Source organism: Podarcis gaigeae, assembly GCF_964106915.1.
Source record: "Podarcis gaigeae genome assembly, chromosome: 3".
Lineage (NCBI taxonomy): Eukaryota > Metazoa > Chordata > Lepidosauria > Squamata > Lacertidae > Podarcis > Podarcis gaigeae.
In genome coordinates this window covers 24,056,440-24,075,585 of record NC_139680.1, presented here as the reverse complement: position 1 = coordinate 24,075,585, position 19,146 = coordinate 24,056,440, and the positions used below count along the sequence as shown (strand labels likewise).

The 19,146-nt window shown below is 41.7% G+C and overlaps 1 protein-coding gene across 3 annotated transcripts in view; it reads left to right on the top strand.

The window, feature by feature from the left end:
* MYOM2 (myomesin 2) overlaps positions 1-19,146 on the top strand; it is an 88,603-nt gene that overhangs the window by 32,863 nt on the left and 36,594 nt on the right. For 2 of the 3 annotated variants that reach the window (XR_014561901.1, XM_083729911.1), the window contains exons 10-18: positions 916-1,077; positions 4,253-4,394; positions 5,107-5,306; positions 7,123-7,176; positions 10,116-10,243; positions 12,111-12,294; positions 14,874-15,048; positions 16,484-16,605; positions 17,647-17,838. Coding sequence is in view for 2 of the 3 variants with exons in the window: in XM_083729911.1 (XP_083586037.1) it covers positions 916-1,077; positions 4,253-4,394; positions 5,107-5,306; positions 7,123-7,176; positions 10,116-10,243; positions 12,111-12,294; positions 14,874-15,048; positions 16,484-16,605; positions 17,647-17,838 (1,359 nt within the window). In the remaining variant the exon portion in view is untranslated. The remainder of the gene's footprint in view (positions 1-915; positions 1,078-4,252; positions 4,395-5,106; positions 5,307-7,122; positions 7,177-10,115; positions 10,244-12,110; positions 12,295-14,873; positions 15,049-16,483; positions 16,606-17,646; positions 17,839-19,146) is intronic. The other variant, XM_083729912.1, reaches the window with a different exon arrangement.

Here is a 19,146-nt window from a genome sequence, read left to right as displayed (position 1 = left end):
TTATTGATTAGACTATATCTGTATAGAACAGTTCTCAGGAAGCTAAACACACCCCCTTGCCCTAAAAGTAGCCAAATCAATTATTAAGGTAAGAGGTAAGAAATGGAATCGGTGGGATCTTCTTTAGCCATGATAAAATATTCTACACATTTCATTGCATCAATTGCACTAGTCATACTGATTAATTTACATTAATTTTGAGTCACAACCTCTCACCTGTGAGAAATTCAAACTTAATTTGATTCACTGCTCAGCAGGAATGCCCACAAGATTTTAAATTAAGTGTGTATTTATAGCAGACTTCAGATTAAACTGAAATCTGGCCTTAAGTCATCCCCCCCCCTTCCAATTTAATCTGACACATGCCTTGGATAGAGAAGTTTATTTAAAAGGATCAAAAGTGCATACACAGAGTGATAACTCTTGATTAGGTGTGTGCAATCCAGCCAAAGTTAAGCATATTTAAATCCCATTGATTTATGTGGGAGAGCAAAGCCTGTGCTTAACTCGCTGCTGTTGAAATCAATAGGTCTTAAAATACTTAACTTTGACTGGATCGTTCTCTAGATTATGTTTTCATGACACTGCTTCAAAGGGGTTTGTGGGTGTTTTGGTGGGGGGAATGGGGTCCAGGTGAGCTGATTTGTTTAAAATGGCAGTGTTGAGACATCTAGTCACCAGGTCTCTGAGGGACAGTCTTGAGTAGTGCAAAAATAGAATACACATATCTTTATATAATTGGAGGTGGCATGAATTTGAAGGTTGACAGTTTGGTTCTTTAAAGATAGAACTTTAAAGGTACGCTGTAAAGTTTCTCCTGAATACATTTGCCCTAAAATGATTCAGCGCAGGTCAGAATAGGATCAGGGTCAGTCATTCACTGCTAACCTGATGATATGTGCAAATCTGTTCCAGATGTGCTCGTGACAGATTCCAAGTGGACAAAAACATTCTTTGGAGATGGCCGGGCAGCACTGTCCTTTACCCACCTGAACAAGGATGACGAAGGCTTATATACGTTGCGTTTAGTTTCGAAAGGAGGAGTGAGTGAATACAGTGCATTTCTGTTTGTGAGAGGTATGGTCTTCTTTGGTATTGTTGCTGTTGTTGTTTAGTCGTTTAGTCGTGTCTGACTCTTCGTGACTCCATGGACCAGAGCTCGCCAGGCACTCCTGTCTTCCACTGCCTCCCGCAGTTTGGTCAAACTCATGCTGGTAGCTTCGAGAACACTGTCCAGCCATCTCGTTCTCTGTCGTCCCCTTCTCCTTGTGCCCTACATCTTTCCCAACATCAGGGTCTTTTCCAGGGAGTCTTCTCTTCTCATGAGGTGGCCAAAGTATTGGAGCCTCAGCTTCAGGATCTGTCCTTCCAGTGAGCACTCAGGGCTGATTTTCTTAAGAATGGATACGTTTGATCTTCTTGCAGTCTATGGGACTCTCAAGAGTCTCCTCCAGTACCACAATTCAAAAGCATCAATTCTTCGGCAATCAGCCTTCTATATGGTCCAGCTCTCACTTCCATACATCACTACTGGGAAAACCAGAGCTTTAACTATACGGACCTTTGTTGGCAAGGTGTTATTTGGTATATGGAACCAAATAACTGCTTTGTTCTGCATGTCTGATCATCAGAACTGGGAGTGGGGAGAGGTAGGCCACAACAGTCTATCTTTGCCAGATGTCATCACCATGGGAAATTAGGAAACATGTCCCTTAGAGACACTCCCTTTCAGGGGTTATGCTTGTTGTGGCTGACTATCATGCAAGAGCATGGATGCAACACTTGTGTGTCCACACCATGGTGCTCACATGTACAGGAGAATTCGATTCAATTCTTGGAATGCCTGAGGGAGAAAAGAAAAAGGGGTTGCCGAAATCAGATGTGTAAATGAAAAGGAGAGGAATACATTAAGATAGAATGAAGGTCACTATTTGACCTCACATTTGCGTTCACAATTCCCCCTGGCAAGTCAGAATAAGATTATATGAGTCCATAGGGGAAGGGGCTCCATTTTAAATTCCTTCTTTTAAATGAGCACATTTCTGTGATGTGTAGCATTTTAGATTCCGTTAAATACTTCGGGAGCAATCCTCTGCTATAAGCAGGCGAGCTACGCTGCATTATACTCTGTGACAGAATAGCTCTGATAATAAACTTATTTTCTTGCAAGTATAAACGATTTCAGTAGAATTTACTTCCAAGGAAGTTCACTCTGACTCCCAACCTTAGAAATACTGTGGGTTTTTGGTTTTTTTTTACATACAAATTTTCTGTGCTGTTTAGTGCTGGGGGCAGGGCAAAGATTTACCATTTCCCCTCTTTGAAACAAGTACCAATGTCATATCAGAAAACTTCCTAGCTCTCTGTTTTTCTGTTCTTGTTTTTCCCTTCACTGGAGCCATACTTTTGTTTCTCCAGTATACTCTTTGGTATGGAAGAGTATACTGGAAAATTCTACCTCAGAGAAGACAAGATGGCAGAAGGTGAAAGTTGAATGTTCATAGTGGCCAGCTCTGATACAGGGAGATGGAACCTGCGGCCCCCCAGACTCCAACTCCCATCATGCCTTGGCACTGGCTATACTGAGGCTGATGGGAGTTGGAGTCCAACAAGATCTGGAGGTCAACAGATTCTTGTTCTAATACATGCTCCCCAATGAACGAATCTCTGAACCAAGGGGGCTTCAGGGCAACATGGGTGTTGAAGATGTTTATTTTCATTTTAAAAATAATAATTCCCAAAGAAAAGTGAACATTATTGAAATTAAGACTGTTATGAAAGGGCAGCCAATCCACATTTTGGGTAAGAAGCCCAACAGTGGTAAGATAAAAAACAATCTTGAGAGGAAAATATTCTCAAAGAGCCAGTATTTCAACAGATTAGCTATAACATCCAGAATGAGCACTCACACTTTCCATTGTGGATGTCCTTTGGGGGATCGCGCACAGTGCTACAGTTCCCAGGGAACTTACTGGCAAACAGGGGCTGGCCTGCCTCTCAGTGTTATTATTTGGAGGTTCACGCCCAGCCTCTGTAGTCAATTTTCATTGCTGGGAGGTGGAGCCAGTCCCATTTACATAGGGGGTTGAGTTGACAATAGCCAGGCAGTCAGCTCTGGAGATTCACCCACCCTACCCTCCCTTAGTTTAATGTTTTCTTGTTTGCAGGTTAACTTTTTCTTCCTGTTTAGCAGGCGCTGCTACAGTCTTTTGACTGGTTGCTGTTGAAGGACCAGAAAGAAATTTTCCTGCATTGGCAGGTTTTGTCTTCCCCGTAGCAATTCGTCATAACTTTGGCAGTTATGGCCTTGGGTGGAATCCTTTAGTCTTTTCTTCCCTATGGGGTGTGTGTGAAGTGGTGACTCACCCCCCTGTGGCGACGATTCCAGGATCCCCTCTTAAAAGGGGTTATATATATGGGTGTCACTGGCCATACACCGAAAGTCAACTACCCTGCGTGTGGGGATATGGACTAGGCTGCCTGCATACACATACATCTTGCAGTGCATCCCCATATCCCATTTACCCTGAGGAGCCCCAGTTCCCCCAGCTGGGGGGCTGGGAGGGATACACGCCCAAGGCCTAAGCGAAGGTCTTCCTACATTCGGAGGTTTAATAAAGTTGTGGCCTAATTTTAATTCCATAGCACATCAGAGTCTTTAGTCCTTCCTTATGATCCCTGGGGGCTGGGGCTGTTGTGGCCTGGTCACACAAACTGGATATTCTTTAAGGCCCAACCGTAGTGCCATGTCGTTTTTTGCATACTCTTTCCTTAATGCACACACAATGTATGTTCTGGAGGGACATATTTTCCTTTATATAAAATCCCTTTATACAGCTGGATCTATCATGGCATGAAATGCCACTTCTTCCTTTTTTGCACGAGTGATTTATGACACATAGCTTATTGTCGCAATGTCAGTTCCTCAGGTTTAGAGCTGAACTTCTTTTTAAAGCCACCAAATTTATGCCTCCCACCCCCCGGTTTAGTTTAATTGAAACCCAGAATTATCATCATCAAGTTTATTTTCCAAACAATGCTCAAAGCAATTCACAAGAATAGGAAACAAAGCAATAGGTATAACATAGCCATAAATATCGCAAACACATTTCATAAATATGGTAATTTATATCCACATTAGCAAACTAACAGAAACATTGCTCATGGGTTTCATATACACGCACCCGCTGAGAATATCAATTGAATTATGGCTCAGATGTCATTAAATCTACATTTTTTTGCTTGGTTTCAGATGCTGATGCACTGGTAATGGGGGCACCAGGAGCACCAATGGATGTGAAATGTTATGATGCCAACAGAGATTATGTTATTGTTACTTGGAAACCACCCAATACAACCCATGAAGCTCCAGTTATTGGCTATTTTGTGGACAGGTATATGTCTGGTGGGGTTGCTGTTTCTTTTGTACATCAAACCCATAAACAATGATTAACACTGGTTTTTACTTGCTATGGTGAATTAAGAGCAGTATCATTCGGGTCTCTTTTATTGCTCCTGTTTCTGTGTGGGGTTTACGATTTTGTCACCAAGTCTCCAGCCTCAGTTCCAGCCTTATTTGAGCTGGGTCACACAAGCAGATACATGGGATAGCCATCTGGGAAAGCTCAGAATGAAACTCTCATAATCTTAGGGTGGTAGTTCAAGCCCCACCTTGGGCAAAAAAATCCTTCATTGGACTAGTTGACCCATGTGGTCTCTTCTAACTCTACAATGCTATGATAAATTACATCTGAATGTGTGTCAGCTCCATGGACTCTTATAAGTATTTTATCACTACACTCCATTAGTACCTTAACTTACAGCAGAACCCTGTTTGCCACCCAATGTTTCTAAAGTCACTGACCAGACTCCACATTCAGCATGGATGTGTATGGCAAGAAATAACATACATGTCTTCAACAACCCTAATAAACCACATAAGAGGAATTTTATGCATGGTTTTGCCATTCCACTTTGTTACACGTTCCTGGAGCAGTGTAGGATCCTGTCACAGAGAAGTATCTCATCTTCGGCATTAGCTGGCTGTTACGAAATGTTGGAAAGCTTTTTCTTCCCCTTGTCTTTTTGTCCCTTTCCAAAACCCAGATGTGAAGTGGGTACTGAAAACTGGGTTCAGTGCAATGATGCTCCTGTTAAAATCTGCAAATATCCAGTGACTGGGCTGTTTGAAGGGCGTTCCTACACATTCCGTGTGAGGGCAGTGAACCAGGCTGGCATCAGCAGGCCATCTAGAATCTCTGAAGCAGTGGCAGCTCTTGACCCAGTTGACTTGGAAAGATTGCAGAGTAAGTAACATGTGAACGAAAGAACTCTCCAGCATTTATTCAAGCTGCAACCTTACACATATTTACTAAGAGGTATGTCCCACTGATTTCAGAGGGACTTCTGCTTGTATAAAAATGTTGAGAATTGCATTGTAAGAGAGCCAGTATGGTGTAGTGGTTAAGAGCGGTAGTCTCGTTATCTGGGGAACCGGGTTCGCGTCTCCGCTCCTCCACATGCAGCTGCTGGGTGACCTTGGGCCAGTCACACTTCTTTGAAGTCTCTCAGCCCCACTCACCTCACAGAGTGTTTGTTGTGGGGGAGGAAGGGAAAGGAGAATGTTAGCCGCTTTGAGACTCCTTAAAGGGAGTGAAAGGCGGGATATCAAATCCAAACTCTTCTTCTTCTAACTTAATATTTGAAAGGATTTTTTTTTTAAAAAAAGGAGAAGGAGTTTTTTTTGTGGGGGAGTGGAGAGGTCTGTCCCCCCTATTATCTTCACTAGCTAAGAATAACACAAGGGAGCACCAACCTTGATATGCTTGGCTTTCTTGCTGTCATAATTAAAAGGTGCACTCTATGATCCAAATGGGTTCCTTTTATTTGTATTATTTCAACATTCAAAATTGATTTTTCAGATATAGTAGTCAACCTTTACATCAGAATAGTTTTCTACAACCAGTAAGCTCTTTCTCCTGCTTCTTCCCTCTGCATCTTTAAAAGCCTTTGAAACTCCCCTTGATTATTTCAAGTAAAAATATAACTAATCTGATATCATTTGTAGATTCCTCCAAGGATGATGTTTAACTCTTGCCCAGACAGCAAGGAGTGATTTTCATTTGTCTGGGGTTCTTAAAACAGCTTTTGTTCTGTTTTGTTTCTATTTAACTTATAACAAAGCAATAACTAACAGGACATGTTTAATTTTGAAGAACTTTACCTCTGTTATAAATTGCTAGCTTCAATCCATTTTACAGTGATTGCTTTCATCAGTTAGACAAAGCTGAGGTCCTTATAAAAATGATTTTTGCAACAATCTAATTCATCTTCATCTTGCAATTTATGTAAGCTATCTAAGGAGGTGCTCTTGAGTTCAAACCTGAGAACATAAGAATTGCCTAAATCAGGCAAAGTAGCCATCTATTTCCTCCCAAAATCTGATAATAATATGTGATTCCAATATGATGATAATAATATATAACATGGGATTCTGTTCTTAGCTATTATGGCTTGTAATCTGATAGAATTATCTTCCATTTCTCCCCCTGAGCTTTTTCAAAAAGACATCTAACAGCAATACTACCACAAAATCCATAAACAACATGATGTCCTTTAAAGTACTTAATTTTCATTTCTTCTGAATTATTAATTTGATTGGATGACCCTAAAGTCTCCTATTTTAAGAGAGGTTAAGATATTTCCTAGTCAGATCATTACTTTCTTCTTTTTTAAAAACAACAAGGCAAGGTAAAGGACCCCTGGACGGTTAAGTCCAGTCAAAGGCTACTATGGGGTGTGGCGCTCATCTCTCAATGACAACAACAACAACAACAAGAATATTACTTCATTTTTGGTGGCGATACCTCGTCATCCCAGCCCTCATCTGAATTAATAAAATCAGACCAATTGAGACAATAACTGTAACCCTGAATGTTACATTTGTTGAATGAACATTTTCCAGATGTAAAAAAAAATTCCACACTTCTGAGTGGTATCAGGAAATAGTGGCGCATAAAAATGATGGTGGCTTTTGAATAAATGTAATCTTTAGAAAATGCAAAAGCATTCAGATAGCATGCAGAGCTGAATAAAAGAATAAATGTCTGTTTTGATCTTCAGCTATTCATCTGGAAGGAGACAAACAGATTGTAATCTACCAAGATGACCTTGAAGGTATGTTCGTAATTAGTGCCTTTGTTCCTCTGCTCCCCTGCTGCCATTTATTTAGGATTTTCTTGCCCCTGGTTGTCTTTCGGTTTCCTTCCGCTTGTCTTTGTGTGTTTCCCACCCAAGAGGAACTCTCATTCCTCTTGCCTGTTTAATGCAGAAATAAATATATGCACCTGTACACACATAGACAATAATCTTGGGTGTGGAAAGCAGAAGAACCTGGCCTCTTGCAACACCGCAGCTCTGACTATTGAGGAAGTAGGTTGCTGTTGCCCTGTGTACGTAAACAGTTGCTGCACTATCAGGCTACATCTGTGCCACCTCTCCCACCATCATGGTTGCCCTCAAAGGATCATGGGAAATAAAGTTTGTTGTGGTGCTTAGCATTCATTTTCCCCGCCCCCCACCTGAACTATAATTCCAGGCTGTTAGAATAGTTTAAGTCTGTCGAATCAGTGTCAGTATGCCTTCACAGAGCAGATGTATGGCAAGATGGACCAGTTTATTTCTAGTCCATAAAACCGGTCACATAAATGTGGGTAGCAGCACTGATAGATGGGGGGGGGGGAATCCAAGGGGCTAGAAATATGGGTTTTCATGAATTTTTGTGCGGGGGGGGGGCATCCTTCTTTCAGGGGCATGTTTCTAGTAGCAATTATCAAATCCTAGGGAACCTCTAGTGACTGTAGCCCATTTCACTTCCATATGTATTCACTTCTGTTTCCGCATTAATTTGTGTGACTTCTTTTTTAAAAAACTGCATAATTACATACATACATAAACATATTTTTGAACATGTTTTCTCTCAAAATGCACATATCTAAATATATTTTATCCCAACATATGCTTTTTTTTTTAGCTGAAATTTTGCAGTATTCAGAGAACTGTAAAATCCAGTGTATACCTATATTTTGATCCACACACTAATCTGGGAGATACAGATCAGGCCGGTTTATACTGGATTTTGCAAATATTGAATTCCGCAAGTGTCCAAAGATACCAACTCCTTTCTGCTTCTTTGACTGTGGAGCCTACAAGCATAGAAAAAGTCTGGGACTGAACCATTGCAGTTCTCATTGGCATGACTGTTCTAAACTGAAAGCAGGGTTTTCACAACAGGGATGCTAAAGGTCAGAGCACCTTCATGCACTCAAAGGAAACCATGGCCTGTGTGTCTTACAATTTTTAATAGGAGTCACTCTAGAAGTCTTCTCTCTGTGTGATGGAGTCTTTCTTCCTGTTGGATGTCTCAGGGGTTGGATTCCAAAAGGAAACGGGAGCTCTGGTCACAATGCTTTGCTCGTGTGCTCAAGACATCGATTCTATAAAACATATTTTGCTGCACTGTGCGAAATATGAGCAAGCCAGGGCTGAACTGATATTACCCTTGCTGGTACCTTTCCCGGGAAAATCAGAGGCTCACATGTCAGGTTCCTATTGGAAGTCCGGACAAACGTTAGAACATTAGCAGTGGCAAAGTTTTTAGCGGTGGTTGCAAGAACCACTGATTCCTATCTTTAAGTCTGAAGAAAATGCTTGTTTAACCTGGAGGTGGGCTGTCTGAATTGTGCATTGCTTTGTAATGATTTGCTGGGTCTCTGGACCATAATAAAGATTGATTGATATGGTCACAATGAGGGGTGTGATATCTTTGCCCAGAAAAACAAAGGGGCAAATGCAGTAGAAATGGGCAAACAGCCTTGTGTGTTTATCCTTTGAGCATTCCACCTGGGTGCCTCAAGGGGGGTGATTCCCTCTGCTGCCCATGACCCTATATTTTGGAAATTCAAAATAAGCAATGCACCCTGAGTCCCTTTTCCCCATCTCCATTTCTGTGGATGCAGAGGCATGGAAACAGGAAATATGATGATGTCACATCTTACCCTTTTCTTACTAGACATTGCAAGAGAAAGATGAGGAAGAATTTACTATTTTTGGCAGCATTCAGTTATCTTCCCTAAATTCTAGTTGCACCTTTCAGGACAAGATAGGGAATCAGGTGGGAACAATATCAGACACTTTTGCTGAGTTACAAGCATGGATTGGGCAAACTAAGGCAGTGTGGGCATCTGAAGAAGTGGTATCTGAAGAAGTGTGCATGCACACAGTCTGGTATCTGAAGAAGTGTGCATGCACACGAAAGCTCATACCAAGAACTAACTTAGTTGGTCTTTAAGGTGCTACTGGAAGGAATTTTTGTTTGTTTGTTTTGACTATGGCAGACCAACACGGCTACCTATCTGTAACTGGCAGTGTGGGCAGTCACTCTGATCTTTGTCACCAAATTTTTCCCAAATTAGGAAGTCTTGGATTGTTGCTTGATGCGAATTTGAGGGCAAATGTGATTGGAGACTCGTTTCTTCATTCCTATGCTGTATGTGCCATTGGTTCTCGTTATCATTCCTGGTGTAGAAGAGATATTTATTCCGCGATGCTTTCCTCTCTGTGTTTTACCTGTACTGTTTTATACTTAATTGCTGTGATCTTTCATGCGAATTTTCCTCCTTGCTCATTTTTCAGGGCGGAAGCTTTTGGGCTCCTGTCTTTGATCAGCTCTGTCTCACATCTGCATAAAGCATGAAGACTTTATCAAGCCATTTAGTACAGCAGATTAAAGTGATTCAAACGTGATCAAAGTAGAACAAAGATCTTGTGAGACGAATACACATGGATTTTTTTTTTTTGTTCCCTCTTCAGATTTTTGTGGGGTTTTTTTTTAACATTGCCTGTGAAAAATCAATCCTTCCCTTTTAATTGGCTTGCTTGGATGTCTTAAAATAGAAATGAAGCAACTTTAATAAACTGTAAAGCTGATACTATAGCCCTTAATAGCCAAGCAATGCACTCTAGCAAGGGAGTTCAGGAAGACAAGCTCTCAAATAAGCGCTGACCTGGGAGGTTAATCTGGCATTTAACACTTACTGAGTTTATTGCTCCTCTAGGCGATGTTAAGATTCCAGGACCTCCCACCAACGTACACGCTTCAGAAACCAGCAAAACATATGTCGTACTCAGCTGGGATCCACCTGTTCCCCGTGGCAAAGAGCCATTATCATATTTCATTGAGAAGGTACTGTGCCGTATAGTTGCGTTCAGCTGTAAGGCATTTCATGGCCACCTACCCTTTCATTTCAGATAGTTTCCCCGGTTTCAGCAAGCTAAACAATAGAATTAGCAAACCAGTCTAGGCAAGAGGAAGATGAAAAAGACCAGAAAAATATAATGTTTTGGTACTTTGATTTTTTTTCTCTCGTGGCCAACAGAAAAACACAATGCATTCAAAATAAAGTGCTTTTTCAGGGCTTGGTTGGCCTGGTCTAGATTGAGAACAAGTGAGAGTTGTATTTGAGGTACCACTGAGAAACCGTGAAAGCTTTGCCTTCCTGTTAGAAAGAGTTTGTGAGGATGGAAGTGCCTTGACTAACCACTTGCCCTGAGTGTTTCTGCTTCCCAAAGGAAAATTCACCAATTCCTTTTCTTGGCAAGGTTTGGTGCCTGCTTTCCTATTTTCAGTGAACATAAAGGTAAAGGTAAAGGGACCCCTGACCATTAGTTGTGACTGACTTTGGGGTTGCGGCACTCATCTCACTTTATTGGCCGAGGGAGCCGGCGTATAGCTTCCAGGTCATGAGGTCAGCATGACTAAGCCGCTTCTGGCGAACCAGAGCAGCACACGGAAACGCCGTTTACCTTCCCGCCGGAGCGGTACCTATTTATCTACTTGCACTTTGATGTGCTTTCGAACTGCTAGGTTGGCAGGAGCAGGGACCGAGCAACGGGAGCTCACCCCGTTGCGGGGATTTGAACTGCCGACCTTCTGATTTCAAATTCAAAGTGCTGGTGTTGACCTTTAAAGCCCTAAATGGCCTCGGCTCAGTATACCTGAAGGAGCATCACCACCCCCATTGTTCTGCCCGGACGCTGAGGTCCAGCGCTGAGGGCCTTCTGGCGGTTCCCTCATTGTGAGAAGCAAAGCTACGGGGAACCAGGCAGAGGGCCTTTTCGGTAGTGGCGCCCGCACTGTGGAATGCCCTCCCATCAGATGTCAAAGCGATAAATAACTACCTGACATTCAGAAGATATCTTAAATTCAGGGAAGTTTTTAATGTGTGACATTTTAGTGTATTTTTGGTTTCTATGGAAGCCGCCCAGAGTGGCTGGGGAAACCCAGCCAGATGGGCAGGGTACAAATAATAAATTATTATTATTATTATTATTATTATTCTGATTGGCAAGTCCTAGGCTCTGTGATTTAACCCCAGCGCCACCCGTGTCCCTTTTTTCAGTGAACATACTCAGGAGAAAAGAGAATGCCCTTATGGCACAATACGGAGTGCAATAGGAAAAAACCAGTTCAGGTGACTATCAACACAAGCTTTTATATATATATTTACTCAGAAGTAATCTCTATTGAGTTTAGTGGGGCTTACTTCAAGGGATGTGCATAAACCTACTTAATTCTTAATAATCACAAGGACAGTAAAACAGTAGCAATACCACCGTTATCAGGACTGAGCAATGCTCACAAAGTAGTTCATTCTCGGATTGCTGCAAACAATTTCCAGACTCTGGGAAACAATAATCCTGTTTGAGGAGCAGCTGTTTTAAGATGATTATTATTATTCACACATACACACACATGCATGCACACGCAAACAAAATCTCTCTCCTTTTATAATTCCCTTATTGATGACAGACTTCAAACAGACAAGCTCCTGCAAGGTAAAAGAAAAGGCTCACGTTACATTCTATTTGGCATGAATCCATGCTTAGTGATCCCATATTAGACAGATAACGAACGGGATAGTTGGCAGCTGACTATCTGGAAACAATAAGGATTTGTGCCAACGGTTTAGTGATCTAAGCATTTCAAGGACCTTTTTCTACAACCTTTATAAAGTAGTGATAATCACACTCATTTATTTATTTCCGAATAGTCTGTGGTTGGCAGTGGAAGCTGGCAGAGGGTCAACGCTCAAGTGGCTGTGAGATCTCCCCGCTATGCAGTGTTTGACCTTGCTGAAGGGAAATCATATGTTTTCCGAGTTTTGTCAGCAAACAAGCATGGGATCAGCGATCCTTCTGAAATAACACCTCCTATTCAAGCACAAGAGGCTATTGGTAAGTCAGTTTTAAAACGTTAACAAAAAGTGATATTGGGGTGCTGTTGGCACTGAAAAGTAGAATGTTCTGCTAGCAAGTTCAAGACTGTGCATACCGTGTATATGGCAAAATTTAAAAGGTGATTGTGGATCCTGTGAGGCAACTCATCATTCTCCCAACCAAAATCCCTAGTCATGCCCATGGACCGGATATTGCCTAGCAACTAGAGCTCTTCAAATTATACTCTTCTGATAAGGCATAGAAATTGAGTTCTGACGTCTTTCTTATAGTAACACACACACACACACACACACACACACACAGAGAGAGAGAGAGAGAGAGAGAGAGATGTCTATCTCACCTTCCTACCTTTTTAAGAGGAGTTATATGACAATTTAATCAGCATTGCTGTTTAGCATTTGTATATTTGTATCGGTGTTTCTGTCTACCAAACTAGAGTAAAATTGATGTAATGCTAGTGGGGCAGGATTCAGCTACAGTTAAGCACAGTTAAAGTTTCAAGCAAGAAGAAATAAACACATGATTTACAATGAGTGAATTCTGCTTATCTCTATTTCCAACCAAGTCAGGAGAACAGTATGATGTTGTGGTTTTAACTATGGTTTTCTTATTGAATCTTTGTTTTATTTAGGCAGTGTTAGCTATCTTGTGCTCCTGATTGCAGGAAGTGCCAGATATATATATATATATATATATATATATATATATATATATATGCATAAACATGAGAAAACTCCTAAATTTTGCATCCAACACAGCCTTTATGGGATGAAAACACATTCTCACAATGCTGCTTAGGGTCTGTGGGTCAAGCGACGGCAGCTTCAGTGATGGTTGAGACAGCAGATTGGCACCAGATTGATGGGAGCTACTACTCAGGAGGCGGGACCTGTTGCCATGGTGCAGCTCCTTTCCTCTCAGTCTTCCCCATGTAGAAGCAGAGCCATCTTCCCTTCATGCTCAAAACAGTAGACAAATGTTTCAAATTTTCCCATAAATATATATGCCTAGTTGGTGTATGCCAGTCATCAGATACATGCATCATCCTGTGCATGTACTCTCTTAGTTAAAGGTAAAGGTAAAGGTACCCTTGACCATTAGGTCCAGTAGTGGACGACTCTGGGATTGCGGCGCTCATCTCGCTATATTGGCCAAGGGAGCTGGCGTACAGCTTCTGGGTCATGTGGCCAGCATGACTAAGACGCTTCTGGCGAACCAGAGCAGCGCACATTTACCTTCCCGCAAGAGCGGTACCTATTTAACTACTTGCACTTTAAGTTGCTTTCGAACTGCTAGGTTGGCAGGAGCAGGGACTGAGCAACAGGAGCTCACTCCATTGTGGGGATTCGAACCGCCGACCTTCTAATTGGCAAGCCCTAGGCTCTGTGGTTTAACCCACAGCACCACCCACGTCCACTCTCTTAGTTTCTCAGATAAAGCAATTGTCCATATATTCTGTTTCCATTGTGTGATGTGTAGGGGATCAAGTCATTTCCCATTTTGTTACAAGCAATTGTGCCACAACCAAAAGAAAAGTAATAAGTTCCTTGTGTCATAATTTAAGTTGGGTATCTTTGAAGTTTGTTAATAAACCTAGGTATGGATTACATTGTACATCCTGTTTTGAGATTTTGCTTATTTCTGTAAATACCTTTCCCCGTGAATAACTTTAAAGGTCACATTTACATGCTATATGCCTTTGGGACGTACCTGGGTTTTTTTGATCTTGGAAGTTCCTGGGCCAATTGATTGCTCAGGAGCCAAGATGTTCTTCTGCAAATGAGTTTCCCATTTTAAAAAGTTCTAGTGAAGTACAGCAATCAAAGATAATTCCATTGGGGTTAGGGGTTTATAGTAATCAACTTCTGAGCATTTGTCAACAGTGGCTGCTGGGTTTGATCACCCACTCTGATTAGCAAAGACTGCATAGGCACAAAATTAGCATGTAAACACAACATAGGTCACTTCCAGACAGCCTGTTTATTGAGCATTTATCCTAATTTGCTCATGGAGAGATTAGACTACACAGGCTACTTAATGAACATTCATCCTGATTCTTTTTTGTAGGAAATTAGACCACAGTTTGTCAAGCAAGTGCTACCCCACACTATTCAGTCCATTTCCCCATTACTTTCCTTACTGCAAAAAGTCTAACATTTTGGGGAAGCAGGTTTGTTTTGAAAGAGCACTAGATCTTCTTTAATTGTGCAGCCTCAATTTCCTGGTATGTGATTGAATCCCATCCAAAATAGAGAGTCTGTAAGCATCCATAGCCTCATTTTGAATTCCAAGAACAGTACAAATTTTAGGACAAAGAATCTCTCTTTGGAATCTGAGAGGGTATCTTGAACGCATTATTTCCAGACATTGGCATCATCACACTTTCCCATTAAAATTGCTAGGACTGAAAAGTGCTTAGCTTTGGGCTGTATTGCATTGGTATTGTGCTGGTTCAGCAACTGGGATATTGTGTGCTAAGTAGTTATTTGTTGGTGTACCAAGAGCTGGCGAGTAAGCTGGCTATATGTTGATATGCAAATAAGTTACAAACGAAACCTTCTCTTCTTGTGGTGCAGTTGTTCCTTCTGCTCCGGGACGTATAGTGGCAACAAGAAACACAAAAACCTCTGTTGTTGTCCAGTGGGACAAGCCAAAACATGAAGAAGACCTGTTTGGCTACTACATTGACTGTTCTGTGGCAGGATCGAATCACTGGGAACCTTGTAACCATAAGCCCATAGGCTATAACAGGTAAAGGGAATTGTGATGGTTTGATTTATTACCTTTCTTTTCCCTTTTAAAAAAAATCTGCCCTTTGGTCAAAGAACTTCAGAGCCTTACATGAATTTTGGATGGACATTGACTAGGTTCAGAGCTTCTTAGCTTCAGCTACCTTCAAATTACAGTGGTTAAGTACTTAATTCGTTCCGGAGGTCTGCTCTTAACCTGAAACTGTTCTTAACTTGAAGCACCACTTTAGCTAATGGGGTCTCCCGCTGCCGCCGCGCCGCCGGAGTACGATTTCTGTTCTCATCCTGAAGCAAAGTTCTTAACCCAAGGCACTATTTCTGGGTTAGTGGAGTATGTAACCTGAAGCGTATGTACCACTGTATTCTCTAGATACCAAACTCTTCATTTCCCCATTAATTTGATGCTTAATAATATACCGTATTTTTCGCTCTATAAGATGCACCAGACCACAAGACGCACCTAGTTTTTGGAGGAGGAAAACAAGAAAAAAAATATTCTGAATCTCAGAAGCCAGAACAGCAAGAGGGATCGCTGCACAGTGAAAGCAGCAATCCTCTTGCTGTTCTGGCTTCTGTGATAGCTGTGCAGCCTGCATTCGCTCGATAAGACGCACACACATTCCCCCTTTCTTTTTAGGAGGAAAAAAGCAAGTCTTATAGAGCAAAAAATACTGTAAGTGCTTTTTCTGGGAGTACTCAAGCACCATTTTTGAAGAAGAAAAGCACTGAATATACCATACAAGTGGTTATTGTTGTAATTATTGTTACTTAACGGCATTTATTGCCTCCTTTTAACCATTAGGCCCTAGGGCATATAATATAAATACCTCAAGTACCAAAAGCAAAGAGATCTGTCTTTGGCATATGATGGAAACTTTGGAATGAAGGTGCCAAATGCATCATGTGAGGATGGGAATTCCACAATTTAAGGGCTGCCACAGAGAATGCTCTCTCCTGGTCCACCGGCCCCTGAACCTCTGAGGGCGCAGGAACTATGAAGAGGGCTAGAATCAAATGTGTACATCTTTCTCACTCGTTTGAAGGGAGATGTTGCAGAAATTATATCCAACAATGCGTCAAATTTGCTCACATACAACATACTTTTGATGAGAACCAGTGTGGTTTGGTGGTTAAGAGCAGTAGACTAGTAATCTGGTGAACTGGGTTCACGTCTCCGCTCCTCCACATGCAGCTGCTGGGTGACCTTGGGCTAGTCACACTTCTCTGAAGTCTCTCAGCCCCACTCACCTCACAGAGTGTTTGTTGTGGGGGAGGAAGGGAAAGGAGAATGTTAGCCGCTTTGAGATTTCTTCAGGTAGTGATAAAGTGGGATATCAGATCCAAATATTGGTCAGGAATTCTCATTATGTAATATAGTCCACATATACATCTTTCCATTCAATCCCTGTAACAGCCTCCATCCCCATTTCTTTCAGATTTGCTGTGCATGGCTTAGCAACAGGAGAGAAATACGTCTTTCGTGTGAAGGCTGCAAATGCAGTCGGAATGAGTGAAAATTCTCAGGAGTCTGAACCTATAACAGTACAAGCAGCCCTCAGTAAGTGATGTTTTGTAATGATCCAGATTCAATAACAGCAACAAAAACACACTGAGAACTCTTTTGTACTCACAAGTGTCACAGGGCTGGCATATGTGTTACCTGATCCAAGCGGTGAGCCATCTCCCTGCAGTGACTCTGTCATGTGCTGTATAACATGTAGCACACTGCTTCATGTCCCAATAGCATGGGACTGTTTCACATTATCAGAAGTTTCCCTGTGAGGAATGGCATGGCACATTCCAGTAGGATGTGGGGAGTCATAACAATATAGGACAACCCTTGTTAGCTTGGCTCATTAAAGGGATTTAGTTGCTGAAGAAGAAGGGTAAGGATAAAGGTAAAGGTAAAGGTACCCCTGACCGTGAGGTCCAGTTGCCAACAACTCTGGGTTTGCACGTTCATCTCACTCTATAGGCCGAGGGAGGCAGCGTTTGTCTACAGACAGCTTCTGGGTCATGTGGCCAGCATGACTAAGCTGCTTTTGGCGAACCAGAGCAGCACACGGAAACGCCATTTACCTTCCCACCAGAGTGGTACCTATTTATCTACTTGCACTTTGACCTGCTTTCGAACTGCTAGGTGGGCAGCAGCTGGGACTGAACAACGGGAGCTCACCCCGTCACAGGGATTCGAACTGCCAACCTTCCAATTGACAAGCCCTAGGCTCAGTGGTTTAGTCCACAGCACCACCTGTGTTCTGAACAATCTAATCTTTGGGGTCTTTAGGACATTAGGAAGATGATTAACTTAGCTGTTCTATGTTAATGCTGTTGCAAGGGAACATGGAAGAGCATTACTGAGGGATGATGGGGAATAATGCCTTAGTTAAGCCTTTCTTTACCTATAATGTGTTTAAGGTAGACCCCAGTGAGCACTATGAGACTTGCTTCTGAGTAGACATGCATAGGATTATGTATATTCTTAAATTTGTTAGCTGAGTCTAAAACCATTATTTCACCATAGTGTAACTGATAGGTATTATGCGAGATGTTCAATTTGGATGTTGTTATAATGTTTCATGCGCTTGATTTCTTTAAGCCTGCCCCTCCTTTCCTTATGGTCTCACACTTCTCAACTGTGATGGCCACTCAATGACCATTGGCTGGAAGCTTCCACGATTCAGTGGTGGGTCAAATATTCTGGGTTATTACATAGACAAACGAGAGCTACATCATCACAACTGGCATGAAGTCAACTCTTCTCTTATTAAAGAGAGGATTTATACGGTCAGTATTGCTTTCAAACTTTGGTATTTAGACTTAATATCACTTTATTTTTAAGATGTAATTTTGGCTGTGATGAAACCTTCCAAAATATGGCCTGGAAGAGATGAAACAGTAGCACATATTGTCTGTATTGTGCAGTTGCATGCAGTGGATAAGATGATGATGATAACAACAACAACAACAACAACAACAACAACAACAACATTTTTTTTTTATTATTTATACCCCACCCATCTGGCTTGGTTTCCCCTCCCTTCCTCTTGCATTGAGACAATGCTTCTATAGTGGTCTATTCATGCTGCCATAAAGGAAAAGACAAGTTCAGAACAGGATGAGACTGTGATGCTGTTTGCACATACAGTGGTATCTCGGGTTACAAACGCTTCACGTTACAGACTCCGCTAACCCAGAAATAGTACCTTGGGTTAAGAACTTTGCTTCAGGATGAGAACAGAAATTGCGTGGCGGTGGCAACAGCGCAGCAGCAGCAGGAGGCCCCATTAGCTAAAGTGGTACCTCAGGTTAAGAACAGTTTCAGGTTAAGAACGGACCTCCAGAACGAATTAAGTTCTTAACCAGAAGTATCACTGTAACAGTAAGCCATAGTCAGAAATAAACCATGGTTTACCATGAACAAGCAGTGTGCTGGTGCATGCTTGTCAATCACTTCTGTTCCGTTTCGCCCTGCCTGCTTTCAGGAGAAACATAAGCACAAGTCTTGCCTTAGTGGTACATGCCAACTAGGGTCTGTTTTACTCCAAACAACCACCAGCATGAGCTAAGATCTGCTCATGACTTATTGCTCATGTTGGTTTGGGAGAAACAAACTGCAAGTGTTGGTTTGCATGTATAGATAAACCCAGCCTTGTGCTTTGTTTCTCCTGGAAGTCAGAAGACAGGATGGAACAATTGACCAGCATGTTTGAGCTGTGGTTGATTTCTAGCTACATCTTACTGTTACTTGTTGCTGTTTGATGAATGATTTTGGACAGTAGCTTATTTCATCTGTTATCTATTGCCAACAAAATCTCATCTTATAAAATGACAGCCATTAAAAGTCCCACAGGACAGTTTCCCATTCGAAATTTTATTTTAAACAGACCAGCCATTGCTTCTCCTATGGAACCTGTCCATATTTAAATAGCTAAAGAGCTCTCCTCCCTATTTTTTCTTTTTAAATTAACTTGGTTATTTAGCTGAAAGCACTACGGAAGTTAACTCCCAATAAATGAGAAGATTTTGAATGTCTTACTTCTATTAAGAAGGTCATGTGAATATTACCCACATTAAATTTGTTTTTAATGTCAACTGT